This window comes from Magallana gigas, chromosome 1, assembly GCF_963853765.1.
Source record: "Magallana gigas chromosome 1, xbMagGiga1.1, whole genome shotgun sequence".
Lineage (NCBI taxonomy): Eukaryota > Metazoa > Mollusca > Bivalvia > Ostreida > Ostreidae > Magallana > Magallana gigas.
In genome coordinates, this window is record NC_088853.1 from 21,766,597 (window position 1) to 21,791,067 (window position 24,471).

General features: G+C 32.1%; 2 protein-coding genes and 1 pseudogene across 2 annotated transcripts in view; 1 reads left to right on the forward strand and 2 right to left on the reverse strand.

The window, feature by feature from the left end:
• The window catches only part of LOC136276429 (cytochrome P450 3A19-like), a 49,251-nt pseudogene extending 36,987 nt beyond the window's left edge, over positions 1–12,264 (reverse strand).
• LOC117688438 (putative 2'-deoxynucleoside 5'-phosphate N-hydrolase 1) overlaps positions 1–24,471 on the reverse strand; it is a 361,826-nt gene that overhangs the window by 168,104 nt on the left and 169,251 nt on the right. The window lies entirely within an intron of this gene.
• LOC117687833 (D-beta-hydroxybutyrate dehydrogenase-like) lies at positions 5,710–9,677 on the forward strand. Its single transcript, XM_066088527.1, has 5 exons — positions 5,710–6,413; positions 6,605–6,717; positions 6,888–7,010; positions 7,394–7,497; positions 9,466–9,677. Exons 1-5 carry the CDS (start codon positions 6,388–6,390, stop codon positions 9,481–9,483), a joined length of 384 nt encoding a protein of 127 aa, XP_065944599.1. The 5' UTR covers positions 5,710–6,387; the 3' UTR covers positions 9,484–9,677.

Genomic DNA, 24,471 nt, shown 5'->3' on the forward strand with positions numbered 1-24,471 from the left:
ATATTTACAAAATTCACGATTTTATCTTTCTATTGATATATAAATATATATGTAACATATTTTAACAATTTATTTTTATGGGGGTCAGTTTTGCTTGCCCCTCATCTGAAAACGTCCTTATAACGTTACATATAAAACTGTGTTTTGCACCCTTAAAAACAACGACACGTCCACTTGTAAATACTATATTTTTGACTGAATTTATTAAATTTATATGTCATTAACATTCCAAAACCGTTTTTTATCAGACGGATTGCTTAATATTGTTTTGATGTTTTATAAAGAGTTTAATGCTATATTATGATAATGTTGTATATTCCAGAGTCTACAAGTTCCGGTTTAATGGCGTACTTATCGACTTTGCCGTTGTTGACACTTGTTACCTTTGCTCTTGGAGGAACCATATTATTGTTCTGCTTCATATCCACTTTCTGCTACATCGGTAAAATAAATATTGCAAGCTTAGACTTCATTGAACATCGAAACAAAAATAAAATATTTGTTAATAGGATGCATTTAGAGTAATATTGTGCTTTAAGAAGTACAGATAATGAAAGTTACATGCTATATAGAATATTACTGAATTTTTTTCCAAATCATAGTTTTTATGTTTTTATAATAAATAAGTCAAAAAAATGGTTACATATTCATACATCCATTCATTTGTCTATCTATCTATTCTCTCTCTCTCTCTCTCTCTCTCTCTCTCTCTCTCTCTCTCTCTCTCTCTCTCTCTCTCTCTAAAACTGACCTTTCAATGATAAAAATTGTCAAAATAAAGGAAGGAAATACAAAAGGAGACAAGGACATCACAATCGGAAGACGTCTGTTATTTCATCGGAACTGGAGACAGGACCAATGAAAAACGGGACACAATCCTTTCAGAGATATACACTGATTCCCGGTCGTGGAGTTATTGAGGGCGACTACGAAACCATTGACACTCATGACGATAGCGCGTATCTATACATGTTTTTTAATTTGGTGATTATTATATTGTAAATATTGTGATAAAAACGAGCAAAAATAGTTTAGGAAGCTGTCAAAATTACCTAAAATATTTGTGCTGATTTGTTTAAAATATTCAGACTGGTTTTTTCCTACTTTTTCGATAGTGTTTTATAAAGGAAATGAAATAAAGCACTCGCAAGACGGATCCTCTTTTAGTGAGAATACATCAGAAGCAGAGACATGCACATACGAGCTTGAGGGTCGCATCTATTACTGCGTTACAGAGACATCCAACAGTTGTAAAGAAAAAGGTGAATATGAAAAACTTCCAACCACCAAGACGAACATAAAATGAATTCTCTATGTACGATTTTCGATTAAAATAAAAGATGGAAGTATGTAGGTACTTTGTGTGAAAACAAAAGAAGAGCACGAATTTTTGTTTGTTTGTTTTTTTTTTGTTTTGTTTCTGTTTTTTTGTTTTTGTTTTTGTTTTGTTTACCTCTATGCCATACAAATGTAAAATGTATTCGCCGAGTTTTTAATACATACTTATATATAGTGATGTAGAATAGTGATGTATAATACTGATCATAATTCCGAACAATCAATTATTGTGCGTAAACAAAGCTTTTGTAATAGTTAAGTGATATTTAAGTAAATTTTAGTCCAATATACTGAACAGAATAAATGCATAGGTTGCTCGGTTTGCATTTACTGATTTAATCTTGGTTTTTCAGACCAAAAAAATGGTCACGGTGTATTGTTTGGACGGTGTGCATTTAACGTCCCACATTTTAGCCATTGAATGATAATTTAAATTTTCACACATTTTTCTATTGAATGTTAATTTGTACTTATACGTATTGTTTGTCCTATATCTGTTCATATCTGTTGATGTTTTTAATACCGCACGTTAATGCAATGGGATATTTGTTTTCTTCTCAACCAGATATTATCGATGTTATCGGACCGACGGCATACAGAAATAAAATAAAAATAAATAAAAACGTAACGCAACAAATATTGAGGAGTATTTTTCCCCAGTCACGTTTAAAGACATCTGAGTTGTGTCCTTTCTGGTATATTTCATTTTATCAAATAAAATATACAACATGACTACTTTAAAGTAGTCATGTTGTATATTTTATTTGATAAAATGAAATATATCAGAAAGGACAGTTGGCTAACTGGCACACGCAGATTCATTTTATGCATTGTAAGATTTGGCTCCTATTTCAACTTGCATTGTATATACCTGCAACTTGCGCTTTAGATTTGAATGCTTATTTACAAAGAATGCCAAAAAATAAAATTTTAAAAGTGCTTCAGGTTTTTGCTGCATATAAATGTATGTATGTAGACTTGCACAACGTTTTCCAAATGATAAAAACGTTTTATGTTGTTTTTTTTAAATCATTTTTTGTCAAGTGTTATCCGTATCACATCTAGATGTAACATGATTTCAGATAGGAGTTTTAACTTATTTGCGTATGTCTTCGTGATCTTGCGGGTTTTTACTGTTAACATCTATGTTGGAATTATAAAAGCGTATTTAAGAGAGAACTGCTGAATTTAAGGGGTTGATCACTGCACTGATGTATCAACATACCGAATTTAACAAGAGACTCGAAAATATGAGAATTTGAGCGGATTAGATTCAAGTTTTAAATAAACATATGATCATTTTAGCTAATCTTAAAGCAAACGTTCACAGATAAGTGTATCGGTGTTTCGTTTGTGTAATCATGCCGTGAGATAAAGTTTTTTATTTCCATTAACGCTTACAGATAAGTGTATCGGTATTTCGTTATCTAATAAACCCTTAAAGGGGCATGGTCACGATTTTGGTCAAATTTTATTTTTCTGTTTTTATCATTTGCAATGCTCTATGAATGTATTTCTAATGATCAAATGAAATTTGGGTGCCCGTCGATGAGTTTAAAGCAAGATACAGGGCTCACAATTCTTCGTCATGTAAACAAGGCTCGTGCCCTGTTTTTGTTTACATAGGTTCAATATACCAGTAAAAACTCTTTTTCAAGATGATTTGTCTATATTCTTTTTCTTTTTAAGCATAGATAAACAGTTCCTAATCATAAAATCATTCATTTTATGTCTAAAACTGGAATTTTCACTTCAACATTCAAAATGTAAACAAAAGCTTTGTTTACATAGCTAGGAATTGTAAGCTCTGAAACTCGCTTATATCTCAACAAATGACACTCAAATTTTGGTTGCCAATTAAAAATGCCTTACCGAACCATTATAAACATTAAAATCGAAAACATGATTTTTGACTAAAATTGTCACCATGTCTCTTTAAACGCGCCTTCTATTTGTCATAAACAGGATACGTTATACAAGTTATATAATACGTATAGCGATAATGTCTTACTTCAGAATCAGAGCATGCATTTATGGTCTCGTTCTGTTCAATTCGGTCAAGGCTGTATGGGTTCAGTGACAAATAGAACATTTACTAGTGAAACACTTTCGTTTCTTAATCCTCAGGTAGGCCAGTTACATTTGCCTATGCTTTTCAATGCATTGCTATTATCTTTAAGTCAATGTCAGCCACACTCTTCTTAAGATTCTGTTGTATCGTTACGTGATAATGTTGACTTGTCAATATAACTTTTGATTTTTTTAGTCGCTAAGTCAGCTCAAAGTTTATCCATTATCTTATTGCTTGTAGGTAAAGCTTTAAACACCTAAAAAATTGCATATTATGAAGACACTTAATCGATACTGTAGTTGAAAAATAATTGTTCTGGCCTATTCATAGACGTTCAATATTAAAAAGGGGTTTACCACAAGTAAAGTTTGCAAGTACGTCTATTGTACATGCACATTTCAGACCCAGCGATTCTAACGTTTTGAAGAACAAAAACAAATAGTAAAGAAATTTGATTTGTGATGCTATCTAGGGCAAAGAAGAGGAACATTGAGATTATAACGAATCTTGCATTCTATTCCACCTTTCCCCATCAGGATGGAAACACCAGATATCTATCAAAAGAGGGATTTTTTTTTATACCTTTACCACTCAGTCAACAACTAAATTTTACTTTTTGTTTTAATCTGGAAAGGCGAATGCATGTCAGAATTATAGATTCAGTTACATTTCAGTCATATCGAAGTTATTATAACGACTTAATAGCATTTATTCAGTTTTTGAATGTGCATAATTAAAAAAAAGTTTATTTGTGACAATAAAAGTACACTGGTAGCAACGTTATTGTTGACGAACGACACGCACAATTATGATACACGAATGATCACGCATGATACACGGGCGATGACTAACTTACTGAATGTTAAAACACAAACAATAACGATAACACACGCAAACAAACAATTCTGCACCATTAAACATGCAAAATCAAAAATAATTTTTAAGATTAGAAATAAGGAAACGTATTGCTTTAATTTTTTCTACAATATGCTTGTTTTTTCTTTTTTGTTTTTGTTTCGTTTTGTTTTTGTTTTGAAAGCGGCATGTACAGTAGCCATGCGCTGTTGTATTTTGTACGCGTAAACAATATTATATAGGTTTCAAACACAAATTTTTTTTTTGCCTCCATAACGAACATGAACATATCATAAGTTAAAGAAAATTAAAGAAATAAATAAAAAGCATGCATAAACTACACAAAAATTTACATCCTAGTTATTGTTTGTTATCCGATACCCTTTTATGATTTATTTATGCGGAATATAGGTCAATTTGTTACCTTGTTCAAAAGAATTTAGATTTTTCACATCCCATATTTTCACAATTTACGGTACATAATTGATTTTATTCTATTTATTCTAAATATTAAAGCGTCTAAATAAGTTCAATTTCTTTCAAATGTTTATACAATGTACAATGTACCAGAGGAGAATGCGTATCGTGTTCTCATTTTAAAAGGAAACTGGGGGATGGTTGTTTTGATTTTAACGGGGATGGGTAAGCTTGACCGCTTACATTCAATGTGTCTCTCTTGAAAATATTATTAAAATAATGTGTCAAGATGCAATATATGTAATAGGTGCTTGATTTATGCTGATTACAAAAGTATGCAAAACTAACTCGACCAAACAAAGGATTGACTGAATTGTTGAAATACGTATCTTAAAATGTATTTAAAGACTAAAGAAATCAAAGTACTGAAAGTACTGAAAAGCGCTAACCTAGCTTGGTTCTAAGAAAATTTAATGTGTGCAAGCGTAGGCGGAAATGAGCCTTATTGAAATTTTGGTTTATGTTTAATGAATATCAATTTAAAGTATCGAAGGCCAGATTTCTTTAAATATATGTTACTTTCTGAAGATGATGTGAATTAAAGCTGAACACGACTTGTATATGGATACTTGCCTGAAAAAAGATATGTTAAAATCACAAATTATACCTTTTGAACAGTAATTTATCACAGTTTTTTGTACATTTTCTTGCAAAGAATCGATTTTATTTTTCTATATTTTTTCATCACTGCGTAGCATCCCGTGCTGATGTACGTAAGCCCCGCAAACCAATCGTATCGACTCGGCCATTTCCGTCACCCAGATAACTGGTTCCCTATACCTCTTACCAGTTTAAATGATGTATATTTCTGCTCATAGAGGGCAGTTATTCCTTGCACCGGAAGCAGAAGTCTAACGACAATAAAGCGCTGAGCTATGCTCAGCGCTTTAAAAATAGTTTAAAAAGATCAGCACGGACAAGATACATACAGAAAACCAATTTTCAATGTTCTTCTATAAAAAAAAAAATTTAAATTCACTTTGTTGCATTGTTTAAATAAAAAACTACTTGTCGTTGTTTTTAGAATAAATCCTGGCATTTCGTAAAAAAAATTACAAAACGAAATCATTCACGGTAAAAAAAATACCACAAACTATTTTTTTCTAATACACGCACGATCCCGCACGTTAAACGAACGATCACCAACATTACACAAACTATTTATCACGATTGGCTTGTCAACAATAACGTTGTTATCACTGTATAAAGGATAAACAAATCTTTTTTACGATCGAAGATAGTTTGTATTTAAATTTATCTATATTTTAAGATTCTAATATCCATGCATCTTAAGTAGAAAATAATTAATTTGGTGCACCTATTGCGAATTAAATCTGTTTCGATTAATCTTTTAAATCAGTATGACATTTCATGGATTCATTTGCACAAACAAGACATAAACAAGAGAAAAAGAAAACCCAACAAAATCAAATCAAATCTTTGTTACATTGAGTTACAGTTGAAATAATCTTAATATATAACACCTTAAAAAACGTTTGCAAGACCAGGTTGAAATGGAACTTCAAGGCAGAACAGCACTTGTGACGGGCTTCGCTGGCGCCATTGGATCGGTGATTGCTACATCTTAAGCGAATGCCGGATGTGACGTCATTGGGGTAGACAAAGTGAAACATGATATTTTACGGATGTCCATCGATGAAATAAAAACAGAGTAAAGCAAATTTATTTTGAAATGTTTAAACATAGACAGATTAAACTTGCTTGGTTTTCTGCTTTAAAAGTTAAGATTTTGTTTTCCTTATCATAAGCGAATGATTATAAGACGGAATGCCAACGTATCATCATACTCTATAAGCAATTAAAAACATTTCTGTGGGTTATATTTTCCCATTTTTTCCACAGAAGTAAACGGGATGTTAAATTCTTCCAATGCAACCTTTTAAACAAAGAAGACATCCATAAGGTTTTCCAAGATCTGAAGTCTGGAGATGTTGACATTTTAGTTAATGCAGCTGGTATATATTCATCCATCCATCCATCCATCCATCCATCCATCTATCAATACCTCATTCATTTATTTATCTACCATCTTTCACCTATCCTTTTAATCATCCATTCATCCTTTGATTCATCCTTCCAGCCAACCAAAAATAATTTACCAAATCATTCAGATATCATTCTACAGGTCGATTATCAATCAACAAGATTGAAGATTTGTCTGATGATGTTTGGGATGAAGATATAGGCCTCAATTTGACTGCACCATTCGTATTGATAAAACTGGTTATTAGCTTAATGAAAGATAAAGGTAAAATTAAATTACAAAAATATATGTATTCTATGTTTATGTTTTCAAGCTGGCATAATAAAATGGATTGTATTATATTTAGAGACAAATTGCTTTACTCTTGCATTTAAATTGAGTGAAAGTAGGATATTATTAAAACTGAGCGAAAAATTGCCCCAGGTTATGTTCTGACCGTGCAACAAGAAATTAGAGTAACTACCTAACAGATAATATATGCAACAATGGAAACAAAATTCGTCTTGTTGGTGTTCGGCTTCTAATACATTGTGCATAAATGTACCGAAAAGACAATTTTATTTCTATTTATCAAAAATAAAAGGCAGTTTTTATTTTATAGTATATAAATGTTGTTTTTCTTTTTTGCTGTATTTTTCTAATTTCAGGTTGGGGAAGAATTATAAACATTTCTTCTATTATGGGAATAAAGGCAACAGGAAGAATCTCAAGTTATATTGCCTCTAAAACTGGTCTTATTGGACTCACAAGGGTAAAACTTTACTTCTTTCTAAACATTTTCTAATAGCCTCTTTATGTGTTGTTTTATTATGTTTCTTTTAATGGAGTTTTTGATTTAGAAAATTTTGTTTGAAAAATACCCAGCCTGTTTGTTCAATATTTCCTAACAGCTTCTTTAATCGTGTATGTAATAACATTGTTAACCTTCCAAGGGAAACATTCTTGTCTGATTTTAGAAATAAAAAAAACCAAAAAAACAAAAAAAAACAAAAACAAATGAACTATATTAAAATGTTAGGAAATCATTAGTTTGAGAGAGTAGAATTTTTTTTTTTATCATTTTTCACAAGTGAGTATAAATCGTTAATTAGTTTACCCCGAAAAATATATTCGAGATATCTGTTCAACTTAGCATTGTTTGTGAAAAATGTCGGTTATCATGACCAATGAAGAATATCTTTAAGGAAGAGAGAAAAATAAATTCGAAGACATTCGGACTAGCGAACATAAATCTTAGTTAAAACGTTGATAAGAAATTAAAAGATTATTCAATATAGGTGAAATGATTTAACAAAAAAATAATGATTTTATATCAGAAGTTTACAATTATTCTTTTGGTAAAGGAAAATGTCATTTCTCTCAAAGAGAATACTTTAATTATGGTTTATGGTTTCAACATCTATGACTTGATGTACTTTAAGTTTAAAAAAGACCTTATGTATACACATCCTTATCGTGTTGTTCTAATACTTGCTATGGATTTATCATAAGGACAAGTGTATAAACGCCTTTTCCTATCACGTATATATGAAACCAACGGCAATATTAGACTTTGACCAATATTAAACTTTTAATAAAAAGGATTTCAACATCTTTAAAACTGTTTGTATAAAACGCATCAATAGTTCAGATTAATATAATCTATAACACAGAGGAGCAGTCTGGCCTGATTTAGCAAAACATGCCATGCATTGTTTATGATAGTACTCAATTCGTTTAAACAGGTACACTTCTTAAATTAGGGGCATGGTCACGATTTTGGTCAAATTCTATTTTTATGTTTTTATTATTTACAATACTTTAGAAATGCATTTCTAATGATCAAATCAAATTTGAGAGTCATTCGTAGAGTTATAAGCAAGATACAGGGCTCACAATTCTTTGTGATGTAAACAGGGCTCGTGTCCTGTTTTTGTTTACATAGGTTCAATATACCAGTAAAAATCTTCTTCCAGCTTATTTGTCTATCTTTTTTATTTATTTTGAGCATAGATAAACAGTTCCTAATGTTTAAAACATTTGTTTTAGGTTAAAAACTGAAATTTTTACTTCAATGTTCAAAAGGTAAACAAACGTTTTGTTTTTCAAGCTCTGTAACTCGCTTATAACTTAACAAATGACAATTGGATTTCGGTTGCCTATTAAAAATGCCTTTCTGAAGCATTGTAAATATTAAAATCGGAAAAATGATTTTGACCAAAATCGTGACCATACCCCTTTAAAAGACTATAAACATTCACATACGAAACAATTGAACATACAAATCTAGAAAAAAAAAAACAAAACCTATAAATCCGGTGCATTTATCGAACAAATCTAAGTTTTATCAACATTTAGAACAAAACCAACTTTTTCCTCCAATCAGCAGTCGCTTGATAATCTATGAAGTGATGTTTTCAATCAATAAGAATTTCTTTAAGTTCCAGCAAAGTCACATTTTGATTGACAGCTAAGGAAGCCGTAGATCAAAGAGAGATAATATCTGATCGGCACCGACATTTTGATCAGGCAGTGAAAAAGTGGGTTATGTTCTATTTATTTACATCATATTAAGTAAAATTTACGCTTCGCATCCCTCTTAATCGCGTAAATTTTACTAAATATGATCGAACTATTACACAAACGCCCGCTCGCGTGTCGAGTGTTAATCCAATCATAAAGGGTCTAGCTTCTTACTCACTTTTGTTTCTTCACACGTTTTGAATCTGTATTGTTGTAGAATGGAGACAATCGCTAACCGCATCTCGACCAGAGCTAGGCGCATGCCTATACAGCTACGGGGACCATGTCCAAAGGGTAAATAAGCGTATGGGTGCCGCTTAGCCTTGTTTTCCGGAGTGAACCTTTTAATTAAATCATAATTGAATGACCCTAGGAATGTTTATTGATCAGTAAGTATATGCATTTAATAGATAATCATTCGGGATAAATTTTATTTTTACAAGAAAGATAAATACAACACCACAACATTTCTCTTTTTGATTATTAAAACTTTAATAAAGGCCAATATACACAAAAACTACACATGTAAAAAATCTATTATGAGGTTAATGTGTGTTTTTGATAAAAAAAAGTTTAAGAATTCAACATTCACTTTTTCATTCATATCCGTTTGAAAATACATTTTATATAATTTAAATTTAACTTGTTCTTTTGATTAGCTCACACAAGTTATGGAGTTATGGCTGATATATTACTTTATCATAGAAATGACATGTAGTGAGATTTATTTATTATTTATTAGTACTTTTTAGCATTATTTCACCACGTAGTGTGATATCCTTTTATCATATCTCAAACACCATTTCTGATTTAATCAATTTTTTGTTAAATTATTGATTTTACGTTTATATTGTATATTATTGTACATGTACTAAGGGGTGCTAATCCAAATGTGTGTACGACGTGTAGGTTTTCTGTCTTTTAGCTAGAATATATGCCATATGAAATGGTACCTTTCAGGATCAAATTTGGTCGGATTTTCCCAGAACCTTGGGTCCCTGTGGATACTGTAGATTGGAAAAGAGATGTCCGTACCATTGGGAACAGTGTATCCTTCTATCACAATATCCCTTTCTGCAAGTCTATGAGTCCTGAAAATGCAATTAGTTTATGTAGTTGTGCTGTTAGAATGTTAAGAATAATATAGTTAATGTAAATGTTATAGATATAGGTGATTGAGAATTATGGCATTCCAATAATTCTAATGGTAAATTTGATATTGAATTATTATATGTACTAGCTGTGATCTGTAGCTTACTGGTCTGTTAAAAAAATGGATGAAAAAAATAGATCTACAGTGCCACCCATTGAAAAAGGTGTATGTTTTATTGCACACACAAAGTTATATGGTTCTCAATTTATGTTAGTTTTTAAAATATATATAGCGAAAAGAGAAAAAATTATATGTCTTTTGAGTTATGCACTTGAGTTTAAATTTACCTTCATGCTGACGGATAAAGCCTCAGAGTCTCACAGAAAACTCTCTCTAGGTACTCCAGTTTTTGGACATTGTCGTAATTAGGTGGCTCCTATCAATGTATGTTAGCCAAGTCGTATGAAAGTGAATAGCGATCGTTTTGCATGCGTTTCGCTCGGGTGACATATCAAACAGTCAGTTTAAATTTTCGTATTGTAAAAAAGTATCCGTTCTCGTAAAATAAATTTTGTGCTCTTATTTGTTATAGAAAAGAAACCATAGATTGCAATATTTTATTGCATAATAATCAATACAATAGTGTGAGATCCGCAAAAATAACAAACCTTGCCCAGAATGGCGTCTATTTCTTCGATGATTTTTTCTTGACAGTCGGGGTGAGTGGCCAGATTGTAAGCAGTAAAGGCCAAGGCATTGGACGTGGTGTCGTATCCCACCAACAGAAAAAGAATAGAATTACCCACAATCTCATCCATAGTAAGGCCTACAAATCAATAAAATCTTGGAAACCATGTGTAAAGTGAAATTCACTTACATTCTAATCTTCACTTTCATGACGCTCTATGATGAGCAATTTCAACATTATATCTGCCTTAAACTTTGAAATATGATATGTTGGGCTATGAACTATTATTAAAACTTCAAAAAATCTATGTTTAAAGTTCACTTTAAAATTGAACATTTCCTTTTATTTTTGCATAGGGTTCTTTGCTTAAAGGAAGTAAACATGGCCTAAAATGGCAACGGCCATCCAGTCCTCCTAATGCCCTTTTTTACATACATATTCGACCACAAATTTATTATTATCACGTAATCATGCAATTGCTATTAGGAAGTATTTAAACTTACTTCTCGTTTTCCATTTGTTTTCATCTCCTTCGTAGCTATGAATGTTTTCGGACTCATCGACGCCTGTGTCATGATGTGCATTCAACATCAGCTGCAGCAGGTCCACGGGCTTCTAGTAGCAAAAAAATCCAGATCAAAATGAACATAATTATTATAATCGAAGCAGTTTTACTAAAAATACAACTACGGAGACCAACGGTAGTACAAACACTGTACTTCCCAATATATCATATAATAATATCACGTCATCTTGTACATTAAGGGGTGTTCTCTATTTTATAAAGATGTTGTACTTGAAACTATATATTCGTTCTCTAACCTTGCTGTCTTCCATTCTTTGATCGACAGCTCGCTTGACAGCACGCCGGAAGAATGACAGAATCTCCAGTCGATTGAAAGGTGACATTCCAAGCCAGTATAAAAAGGTATCAATTTTTGGAAATATCACTAAAGCATAAAGAAGAGGAAAAAATATTGTGTCACGTCCAAATAGAAAAAGATGTTTCAGAAATTCTGAAAACAAAATGAAAAATGTATTTCCATTTCTTTTTATGTCATGTAGGGTCTTCCGTTTATATGCATTTAAAGAAATATACAGGTTGAGATCATAAAATCAATGCATGTACATTATTAACTTGTCATAATATATTTACATCGGTTTTTGAGCACTACATGAGAATCTGAGAGGTCATATTATTTAAAAAGACAAGAATGTTTTAACTTACGAATAAGTATCAAAATCGGAGTAAAGGAAATGTTTAAGAATTTCTTAGTATATTTGACAAAATCATTGTCCGGATTTTTTTTGAGAGTCGATATCCATTCCAAAACCAGTTGAGGCGATGACATCTAATGTATAAGCGCCAAAAACACTGAAAAACATATTTGGCAATTACAATTATTAAATGTAAAGAAATTCTTTTTTTCAAAAAAGTAAGGACATTTTAAAAAAAGTATAACCTATGTGAAATAAAAAGGGTATTATATTTTATTTGTCGACACGGAACAAAAATGATTTAATAAGCCAGTTGTCATTTTACAATTTTTTTCTTTTATATGGTTAATTTCTTGACATCTAAAACAAACAAGAAATGTTGATAGATTTCGTGTGAAGGTATAATCATTTTGTTGGTCATAAATTCAATATTGTTATAAGGCGAAAACAAATGCGACGCATCGTACTTATAAATGAATAGAATCACCATATAGAGCTAGACACTTCCCACAAAAAATGGGAATCTAAATTTGTACAGAATACACTAGAATACAAGTCTATACCATTTAGTAACATTTCTATTATTATTCAGCCACCATTCATTCAAATTTGTACAGTGCCACAAGAGTGTGTAATGATACTAGGTAATTTAATCATAACGTACTCTTTGAAGTCTATTGGTTTTCCTGTTTTGACCCTTTCCGTCAAGTTATCCAACAGTTGTTCATATTTGGCTTTAAACAAAGGCTCCATCTGAAATGCATGCATCTCTTATGATTTTATTATGTATAATACGAAGTCAAAGTAGTTTAAAAAAAGAATTCTTAGTTTATTGCAAGTATACTGAACAGTTTTTGACATCAAATTCTATGAATAAAAGTATTTCTTTGTTACGTATATCCCACAGTTTTCTATTGTACATTAACCTTTTACAGCATACATGTATATTGTATATAGGATTATTTTCGTGTCGTGTAATGTTTGCCTCTCTACACTTGCAAACGGTTTCGTCTAATAATGAATTAACCCACACACAGTTGTGTTATAGGATATAGATTTTGAGATATTTGAATTTGTCCGGTATAAAATTTGTCAATTTAAAAAAAAAGAAGAATGGGAAAATAAATCGGGATCAGTCAACAACTGGTTTATCAATCATTACATATAAAAGCAGTAATAACTAGATGCTGTCATTAGACAGTAATACCCGCACCATGTGTTTGCCCCTAAATAACACTGTTTTGTACCAGTTTAATTAAAAATGAAGGCTACATGCAAGCTCCGGTAATACAATTAAAATTTATAATTTTCATAACTGAAGGATTAGATCCCTTCAGATATGATAATACACATCGTGACATGAGCAGCACTTTATGTGCAATTTGGGGTAGAACTGTTTGCATTGAATTTTCAGTTAATCAATAATCTTAACATTTTATGTCATAGAAAGTATAATGGTCTATATAATTATTACAAAGAAAATTAAAAATTAAATTATGCCCCCTCCCCGTGGCGGTTGCCGGTTTTAGATTTGCTTCTGTGTGCCTACATGAACATCATCGTGTGCACAGATTTAGAGATGGGGTGGGAGTGAGGGGTCCAGACCCCCCCTCCCCATGAAAATTCATTTATATCAATTGTAAAAGTACCAAAAATACACCTTGGACCCCAATGCTCTTACAGACATGTAAACGCTCAAACCCATTGTGCTTCAATGTTAGGTAACATTATTTGGGGGGTAAATATTTAATCAATATTTGATATACTTAATTGTTTATCTCAATAGAAAGTATACATGTACATCACAATATGAAGGTATCCTGCACCACCTTAAAGCTGTTATTTACCTAATAAAATAGTGCAAGTGGATTTGAAGAATATGTCATAAAAATACATGCACGTTACAAATGAATGATCTTTGTCTGAAGTTACGTACACAATACAGGTCTGCATGTCTCATTAGCGGGTACTAGTTTTACCCAGCCCTTCGATTAGATGGGTTCACGTGTATACATACATGGGTGTTGCTAAAACGCGGAACGGAAAACGGAACGGAAGGGAAAACGGAAAATCTTATCTAATGTTATTTACCTCATAGATTTGTTAATCATGCTAAAACGATATACTTTATGTACCTTTTTATTTTTTTTTTTGAAAGATTAGCAATATCAGATTATTTATTCAAGAATATTTATTTCCTCAAAATTAACAGTACATGCATTGACCACTATATTCTGTCCAGAAATATCCTCGATTCACTTTTTGCTGTATATTTATATATACCTCAGGGTTCAAGCGATTCTCTTTTAGAAGCATTACACATTCTCATTATTCTTTCTTTAAAACGTCCTCTCTAGCTTATCAGCTGGTATAAATACACGGCTAAAAACAAAGAAGTCTACGGGGTTTTGCATTTCAACAGACCCGGATTATAGTGTTGAAAAATTGTGCAAGGTCTTCTGAGTGACTTCCAAATGGAGAAAAGATGTCAACATTTTCCATTATAAATCGTCCAAATGTGCTGCATGAATATTTTGGGATCGACATACTATAGTCCCAATATATAATCGTAAAATCAAATAAGGCAACGTCTAGAGCTCTCTATGCGGATCATATGTATATAGCTGCTGGAATAAACAACTGCTTAGTAATGCAAACGTAAACAAAATTGCATTGCTAAAAATACTAGTTTCACAAATTGCTAGTTTCACAAATTACCGGGTATATTTTAATGTTTTCTGTATTTTAATTTTTAATGTCGTCAGTCCTACGGGTTTTTTTCTTCCATCTCAATGATACTGTATCGTCTGTATGATAAAAGATCGTCTAGAACACCGGCAATTCAATTTTGATGTAAGTATATACATGTACATCATCATATTTGAAATATAAAAATACTCATAACACGCATAAAACCCTTTCACTAACTGCGTACGTTACGCTGATATGCCAGCAATACCAAATAAGAAAAATAAGTAAAAAGTTATAACTAATTTACTCGTTTAATCATGTAAATGTTTCACAATTCGTATACATTTGATTTTTTCGTTTCGTACTCAACTAAAGCCGAATGAATACAATGCTATAATTGATAGACATTCATATGAATATTAATAAGATAACAACATGTTGATAATCATTCATTAGATATAAATAAAAGATACAAAGTAAATCGTTTCTGGCCAGTCTATACCCTTTTTAAGCGATAAACGTGATGCTATTTTCCATTCCGTTCCGCTTTCCGTTCCGTTTTTCGTTCCGCGTTTTAGCAACACCCATACATACATGTCTATGTTTTCCGTATGCAGAAAAGGATTAGGCCCCTCGTTAAGATCAGCTAAAGGAATTCATTATTGTGTTTTAATTGGATTATCATTATGATGTTGACCAATTTAGGTAAGCATAATACATGTAGTAGCAGTAGCGCAATATAATGAGATGCCAGCATGCATATATAAGTTCTACTTTCACTTTCTAAATGTGATCTCCCTTTGACAGCATACTGTATCATCATCTTTTAATATTTAAATAAGCTTATCATCGTTACCTATCCTATCGCATTTGTAAAGTTTCTGTCATTTTTGTTGCAAAAGTTATGTTTTCATTTGTCAGACTGCATGACCATGCACTAGGCCTATTGAGTTGACCCCATTTTTATGGAACGCCAAATTAACATATATTCAAATATTTGTACCTATCTTCAAATAATTGTACCTATCTTCAATTCAATTGTACCTATCTTCAATTCAATTGTACCTATCTTCAATTCAATTGTACCTATCTTCAATTCAATTGTACCTATCTTCAAATTGAATTAGAGATAGGTACAATTCAATTATACCTATCTTTAATTCATTTAAAGATAGGTACAATTGATTTGAAGATAGGTACAAATGCAATGAATTGAAGATAGGTACAATTGAATTAAAGATAGGTACAATTGAATTGAACCTATCTTCAATTACTTAAATATTGGCAATAATGAATACTCCCTGTATAGTACGTCATTTCCGTTCCGCCACAACTGGCGCGAAAATTTATCAGTATCTTCATCCGGTTGCAAAAGGCAAAGGCCATGGCCGAGCAGCTGCAGAGTATTGTTTTGCCAGCAGTAGTTTGACATTACTGCTTAACACCTTTATATATTGATAAATAATAAAAAATTTAAAAAAGATTGAAGAAAGGTGACTTAGAAATAAAATCGGGATCGGGATGATAGAATAGGCCATATGATTTTGTCAACTTTTCGAAAGATTGAGCCTTAAAACAAACAAAAACTCATAATAATTGTTACCGCTTTAATGAATAGAGTGATTATTACCTGAATTATACATTCTTTGATAAAATTATGGAAAAAACTAAAGCCAGGTTTTTATTTAGGTATATAGTGACCCGAAATGTCTTCAAGGGAGCGTTCATTATTTTCAACAATACACAAAACGAATTGAACCTAGGTATAATTGAATTGTACCTATCTTCAAATCCTTTGTAGATATATCTGAATTGAACCTATCTTCAAATCAATTGTACCTATCTTTAAATGAATTTTATCTATCTTCAAATGAATTAGAGATAGGTATAATTCAATTGAACCTATCTTTAATTGAATTGAAGATAGCTATAATTCATTTGTACCTAGGTATAATTCATTTGTACCTAGGTATAATTATTTAGAGATAGGTATAATTATTTACACCTATCTTCAATTCAATTGTACCTATCTTCAAATAATTGTACCTATCTTTAATTCAATTGTACCTATCTTCAAATGAATTGAAGATACGTACAATTATTTGAAGATAGGTACAATTATTTGAAGATAGGTACAAATATTTGAATATATGTTAATTTGGCGTTCCATACATTTTGACCATGTATAAACAATTTCTTATTAAATTTGTGTATTACATGTAAGTAGGTGTAGACACTTATCATTTTTATATGAGTTATAATAGGAAGGAAGGAGTATTTCTTTCCTAATGTTTTATAATGCATCAAATACAATGTAGGTCCTTATGGGACTGTTCTGACCCCACCAAACAGGAAAATACAAAATATCTTCTAATGTCATTATGCATGCATGATGCATCAAATGGTGTAAAGTACATTAATGACCCCCATGTGTTGTCTTTAACCCCCCAACCCCCATAATAATGTATTTTATCTTATTCATATGTTATACAGTAGTGTTTGATCCATGTGGGTAATTCCTAGCCTAATGATATGTCACTGGTTTGTTTAGCAGACTTTACAATTGCCCCAAATAGGCGAATACACATGGAAGTGATGCATATAACATTTTGTTTATAAATCTTAAAAATTGAATTAAGCAATTTCCAAAATGTTAGTCACAAGAGAAAAAGCAATCAAGAAATGATTTAAAATGTGCTACTATACACATGTAAGAATGTATTAAGAAGACTGAATCTTTTTAACCAGATTAGATTGGGGGGGGGGGGGGGGGAGTGAATGTGGATATAAACATTTATAATTTGAATAATTTATTGTTATTAATTTTAACTTGTCAATTAATACTACTTATTGATCCCAAGGTAGAAATATGACCTCTGATCATATCTCAATAGATCATTTGTCAATTATGCAAGGTGTAATATAATTTTTTTAAGAATAACATTTTTTACCAGTTTATGTAAGTTTTTAGACACCCAAATTATATTTTGATTTTAATAGATCATTCGACAAGGGAGGGGGTGGGGGGGGGGGGGGGGTTGGGGGGGGGGGGCAGTTTATATTTGAGTTTGTTTGGGAGTGGGGGTTCCAAGTCATATATTTGACAATTTTTTTTATGTAATTTAAAATAAGACTAAGCCATACTACAGTCATGAACATGAATAGTATAGAAAAAAAACTAATACATATACATGTATATATACATAGGAAGTATTACAAAACAGATGATTGATCTATATCTGTGTTCTTAAATTGATCGATCATATATCATGTACATATTATATTATTGTTTCTTTGTTCAAGGCATTTAAGATGGTATGTAGGCCATGATCCCAAGTGCTCTTCCTGAAATTATTAAATATCATAAAAACCATCCCCACCTTAATCCAAAGATATTATTCCTCCTTAGGTCATGCAGGCGCATCTGATCATTATGGCATGTAAGTCATGACCCTAAGGGGTCATCCTGACCCCCTTAGAATCAGAAATTGTCAATTATCTTTAAATTATTGATGTTTGATGATCTTATCTCTATTTAATCTTTATTATTAAGTCTCCCGAATGAAATTTGAAGACTTATTGTTTTTGTACGGTTCTTAATACATGTATGATTATTCTTCATCTTCTTTTTCTTCTTTCCTGCTCTGAACTTGTTTCTTAGAGATGGCTGAACAGAATTGTACAAAACTCTAGGATATGATAGGCCTGCATATCTAGTTGTGCACCCTGGTTTGATTTTTCTCATTTTGGGTTAGACAACCACTTTTCGGGGGAGGGGGGTGTCAAAATGGTGTGGGGTCTAACATTGAACCTTGTAGGAAGAATCGTAGACTCTATTGTAAATGGTAACTTGAAAACGGACAAAGATAATAATATAGGGTTTTCATAATCATATATTGGCTGTTACTGGCAATATATAGGGTTTATTAGATCTGACCCCTGGGGTCATCCCCACCCCCCAGGAATTTGAAATTACTATATATCTCAGAAACTGTTATAATCATGACCCCTAAACCATATATATTCATGTTTCTGATGTCAAGGGGCATCAAATGTTATGTAGGTCATGGGCCCTGTGGGTGGTCCTGACCCCCTCAAACAGCAAGTCCCTTAATATCTTCAAAACAGTTGAGATCCCCACCCTAAAACCATATATATTCTTGTTCCTTGTGTCAAGGGGCATCAAACGGTATGTAGGTCATGGGCCCTGGGGGTGGTCATGACCCCCCTTGAACAGGAAGTGCACGAATATCTCGAAAACGGTTGAGATCCCCACCCCTAAACCATATATATTCTTGATCCTTAAAGGGCATCAAAAGGTATGTACCGGTAGTTAATGGGCCTCAGGGTTAAATTTAATTCTTCAAAACCGTAATGCACATCTATGGAACAGTTCCTATCATATCCCAAGATATGATGTGTCTATCCATTAAATCATAAAAGGATTTCTAGGATCTATGTTTTTTTGAAGTGATAAATGTCAATTTTCTGCTACTTTTTGACTCCCTGGATGAAATTTAATTTTTTAAAACCTTACTGCACATCTATATAACAGTCCCTATCATATCCCAAGATATGATTGTCTATTCATTAAATCATAAGAGGAGCTCGTGGATCAATGTTTTGTTTTTTAGTAATAAACGTCAATTTTCTGCTACTATTTGACTCCCTGGATGAAATTTAAATTTTTAAAACCTTATTGCACATCTATAGGATGGCCCCAATTATATCCCATGAGATGACGTAGCTACTCCAAAAGTTGTAAGAGGAGTTCTGGGAACCATATTTTTTTGGCCAAAAAACGTCATTTTTTGTTGCCCACTGATCCCCTTAATAAAAAAAAATTCTGGAACCTGATCACGCCTCAATATGACACCCCCAATCATATTCTAGAAGATCATTTGGCTACTGCCAAAAAAAAGTGACGTTTTTGAAACCAGTTTTTTTGTAAAAAAACGTCATTTTTCAGCCATTAAATGCCCCCCAGGACAAAATTGAAAATTCCGAAACCTTATTGCGCATCTATAGGATACCCTAAAACATATTCCAAAAGATGATTTGTCTACTGTTGAAAATGTAGGAGGAGTTCGAAGAAGAAGGTTTTTTGTGGAAAAACGTCATTTTTTACCAATTATTTGACCCCCAGGACTAACAGAGAATTTTTGAGACCTTTTTACAAAACAACATGATACCCCAAATCAAACTCCAAGAGTTCAGTTTGCTGGTTTATAAGATGTAAGAGCAGTTTGAGAAAGTAAAACGTGACAGACGGACGGACGGACGGACAGACAGACGGACGGACGGACGGACGGAACAGGGTAACAACAATATACCCGAACTTTCTTTAGGAAGTGCGGGTATAATAAAACATGTACCATTCTCATTTTGCCGGAAGAGAACGTCGGTAGAAGTGTGTTTCTTAGAAACCGCCATTGGTCATCGTCGGCATTAAGGAGTGAATATTTCATTTCATTTCTAGGTAAAAATGTCTTCTACAAAACACATTAGAATTTTGCACACAATACATGTACTCTAAATATAATCCAACAAATTTTGTCCAACATTTTAATTTAGTTAATATGGCTGTTAACATGCCCACATGAATTTGTTTGTTGTATGAATCTTCACAGATATTACTCAATCTGTTCAATCAACATACCCATACTTTAAGAGAGAGAGAGAGAGAGAGAGAGAGAGAGAGAGAGAGAGAGAGAGAGAGAGAGAGAGAGAGAGAGAGAGAGAGACTTACAGGTCGGTTTGGTGTTCTTGAGAACTCTTTTACCATGATGGCTTTAGTTGTGTCAGGGTTGGAGACTAACAAAAGGGGGCGGTGACCCATATATACTCTGTAAAACATCATAAGCAATACAAGTGACGATGCAAATGAACATGCCATAATCCATTAAGACTTAAAGAAGACACCATCGAAAACACCGAAAGCAAAAAAGACCTTAAACAAATCACAGCTATCATTTTCCCAACAGAAAGAAAGAGGAGAAAACTAGTACATTTTAACAGCTCAAATTTAAATATAAGCGTTGTGTCATAAGAGCCAATCAAATGCTTCAGATTTAATCAGCTCTTTACAAATACTAAGAACAATGGAGTATATATTAAGATTTGAAGATCTGAAATGAGCCATACCATGTTTAATGTAATTAACATGTAGTAATTACTTACCCAACAATATCACCATATTTCCTTGCAAGCTCTTGGTCTGTAAGAGCAACGCCCTGCAAAATGTAGATACACATGAAATCGGCTTAATTTGAATATAAATCATTATATGTTTATCTGTTCATTTGATAAGCATAACATATAATATATTCAAAAACTAATCGAAAAATAGTAAATTCGGAAATAAATGAATCGAAAAAAATTGTATGAGTAGTTTTAGAACTCCATATAAGACATTTTTTTTTTGCCGTAAACTGTAGTTTACCAAGGGGAAGATTCATTTATCTTGGCATAAAGTTTGCATATTTTACTTTATGCTTATATAAATTAAGTTTTTTAAAAGTAGGTTAACATTTTAAAAATGACAACGACCATGGAGTTCTCGGTACATTGTAGTTTTCTTGGTAATAACTGTCTTCATTAAGTATTCTTTACTCATCATATACTTACCGTCCTTCTGTATTTTGGTGAAATTCCTACAAATGGTGTTGGCAAGGGATCGGGAATTCCGTACTTCCGAAACAAACTGTGCTCCCATCTGGAATACCTGAAACTCAATAAAGCCTAACAGTTTTCCTTATTTTTAAAATACGAAATACATTATCTTTTTTCTGTTCAGGTTATCTATTCAATTTTGAAATTTGAATAGTATTTTTATGAGGTAACATGGATTTGACTTTATGGCTCAAAATGAACTGCATAAAAACGCTTTACCGCATTCTTGAGATCGAGTTCTTTTTACAGTGATTTCTTGCATAGTCAATCCCATATATTAAGGAAATGACTTCGAGTTGAATAAATAACCTTATGCTTTGTAATCATTTTCATAATTATATTTCTATGTCATAGTCTTTGATGCTGACCATTTATTATTATATGGTGTTAAGAACAAACACATCGCTCAGATTGATTTACAAATAAAGTTGTATGAGTGGTCAAGGTCAAGTTTAAGAATGATTCATAAAAAATGAAAAAACCCACCTGTTTTTGCAGTTCTTAAACCATTTATTATTCTTTGGTGTTAAGGATAAACACATCGCTCAGATTGATTTACATATAAAATTGTATCAGTGGTCAAGGTCAGGTTGAAGAATGATTCATGAAAATGAAAAAAACTCACCTGTTTTTACAGTTCTTAAAATCATCAAAAGGGCATGGTCACGGTTAGTTTTAGATTTCTTTTTTCACTTTAAATTTTAACGTCTACAATGCTGAACTAAAGCTCATGTATTTCAAATAATCACCAAGTTTTTACCGTCAGTTTTCAACTAATAAGTTAGACACATACCTCTTATTCCTTTGTTAAAGGTGACGGGTGAGTATAATTTGTAAATTCATAATGCCATTTGTCTCAGTATATAAGTATGATTCATGCACATTTTTACTGTTTACGTACATCTTAAGTAGGTCACTCTAGGCAGATAAAAATTGGGGTTGCTTGAATATAGTTCATTGACGATATTAACACAGCAATAGAAATTTAATGTTTTAAAGAAATAAAGAAAGTAAACTCACAGATATGCTAACATACACCGCGAGATACAAACTAATATCAAGTCGTTGAAACACAATTTGCCAAACATGTCCATTTTGTGTGATTTGAAATCCCAAGGAAAGGAAATCAAAGTATATTCGTCGTCTGCAAAAGCTAGTGTTATTCTCGACCCACTGATATCAAAACAGAAAATTTAAACGAGAGAATGTATGTATATGTGTGCACAATGCACAACACTCAACTATACGTAAAGATAGAGAACATTACCTCAGCAAACTGACGACGGTGTTTTTTCATATTTTGAAAACGGTTTATTTTTCAAGCATTCATTAATTTTTGATGTTTTTGACTTAAACTAGCCTGCAATAAATTATCCTTTCTCATCATTTTGAAGGCAATGGTTTACAAATCCTTTCCCACTACCATTACATTAAATATAAGGAAAAAAAAGAACGATGATTTAGTAAAGAAGACATTACAAATAGAAATTGCTCTGCGCCGGGCATGTTTTCATTGATGCGCTAGCGCAAGAACATTCACAATACTACCCAGCCATGTCCAAAGGATTAATAAACTTATACCAATCGCTTACGTTTGTTTTCTGCAACACATGTTAATATTGTATGACCTCAGAATAGCTGATTAATCATTTAGTTCAAATTTATAAATTGAAACAAAACTACAATATTAAGTATCGTGTTGTGCAAGTGTATTGTCTAATTAGAAAACATACCTTTTGTAAATAGTTCATTGACTTGAGGCGACTACACTATATATATATATATATATATATATATATATATACAGACCCTGAAACGTGCTACTACACCTCTAAAACGAACTGTACCGTTCCGTACAAGAAACGAGCCGTACCGTTCACAAAACAAAACGTACCGTTCACAAAGCGTACCGTACCGTTAACAAAACGAACCGTACCGTTCACAAAGCGAACCGTACCGTTCAAAAAGCGTAACGAACCAAACCGTGCAACTGATGTAGGAGCACGTTTCAGGGTCTGTATCAAACTATAAATGCTATGTTGGTATAACACATGCAGAACACAGCGATATTATTATTGCATGTACTATACTGTCTTCTATACTAGATTGTGATAAGTAATTGTAAAGTTTGACTGTTGTCGTATCTTTCAAACGAGTATTTTCAGAAATCTAAAACATCTGCTATTTAAAGCATTTGATTGGACATTTATTTAAGATACATAAATCTCATACATGTACAATACAATGAAATAAATACACGTTAACATATTTGACTCAAAATTAGAAATGAATGTTTATATTGAATTATTTTGCAACATTATCTCATAATTATTATCCTGTTTACACTTCAAGAACCGTCTTACTATAAAAAGTCAATGCTTTCGTAGTAAGGAGTTATAGAACATATTTTATCACTGTTTTAGAAACTTTTATTTAAGGATGACGAAAGCAATTCGATTTGCGCAGATACATTGCGCACATATAAATTATATTCAAATATAAAACATTTGTTTTGATAAATTTAATCATTTCTTTTGATCTTATGTATCGAAAGAAAAGAAAAAGAAATAACATAAATAAAAGAATATAATTGCATATGCTGTCTTTGTCAATAAATATGCTTCTTGATAGACATTTTATTATTCTAGTTTCGTGCACGAATGTCTCAGTTATTTGGTCTGCATATCCGCTGCGTGAGAAAAGCAGGAGATAATGCACAATCTTGCAGTCATATGACTCCTAAAAGCTAAGGGGTCATTGATAGCAAGGTTACAAGTTACAAAACAGTAGATAAGTATCACCGGTTACTGCACCTCTTGATACAAGAAATGAGGCCATTTGCATCGTGTTTCTGCGATTTG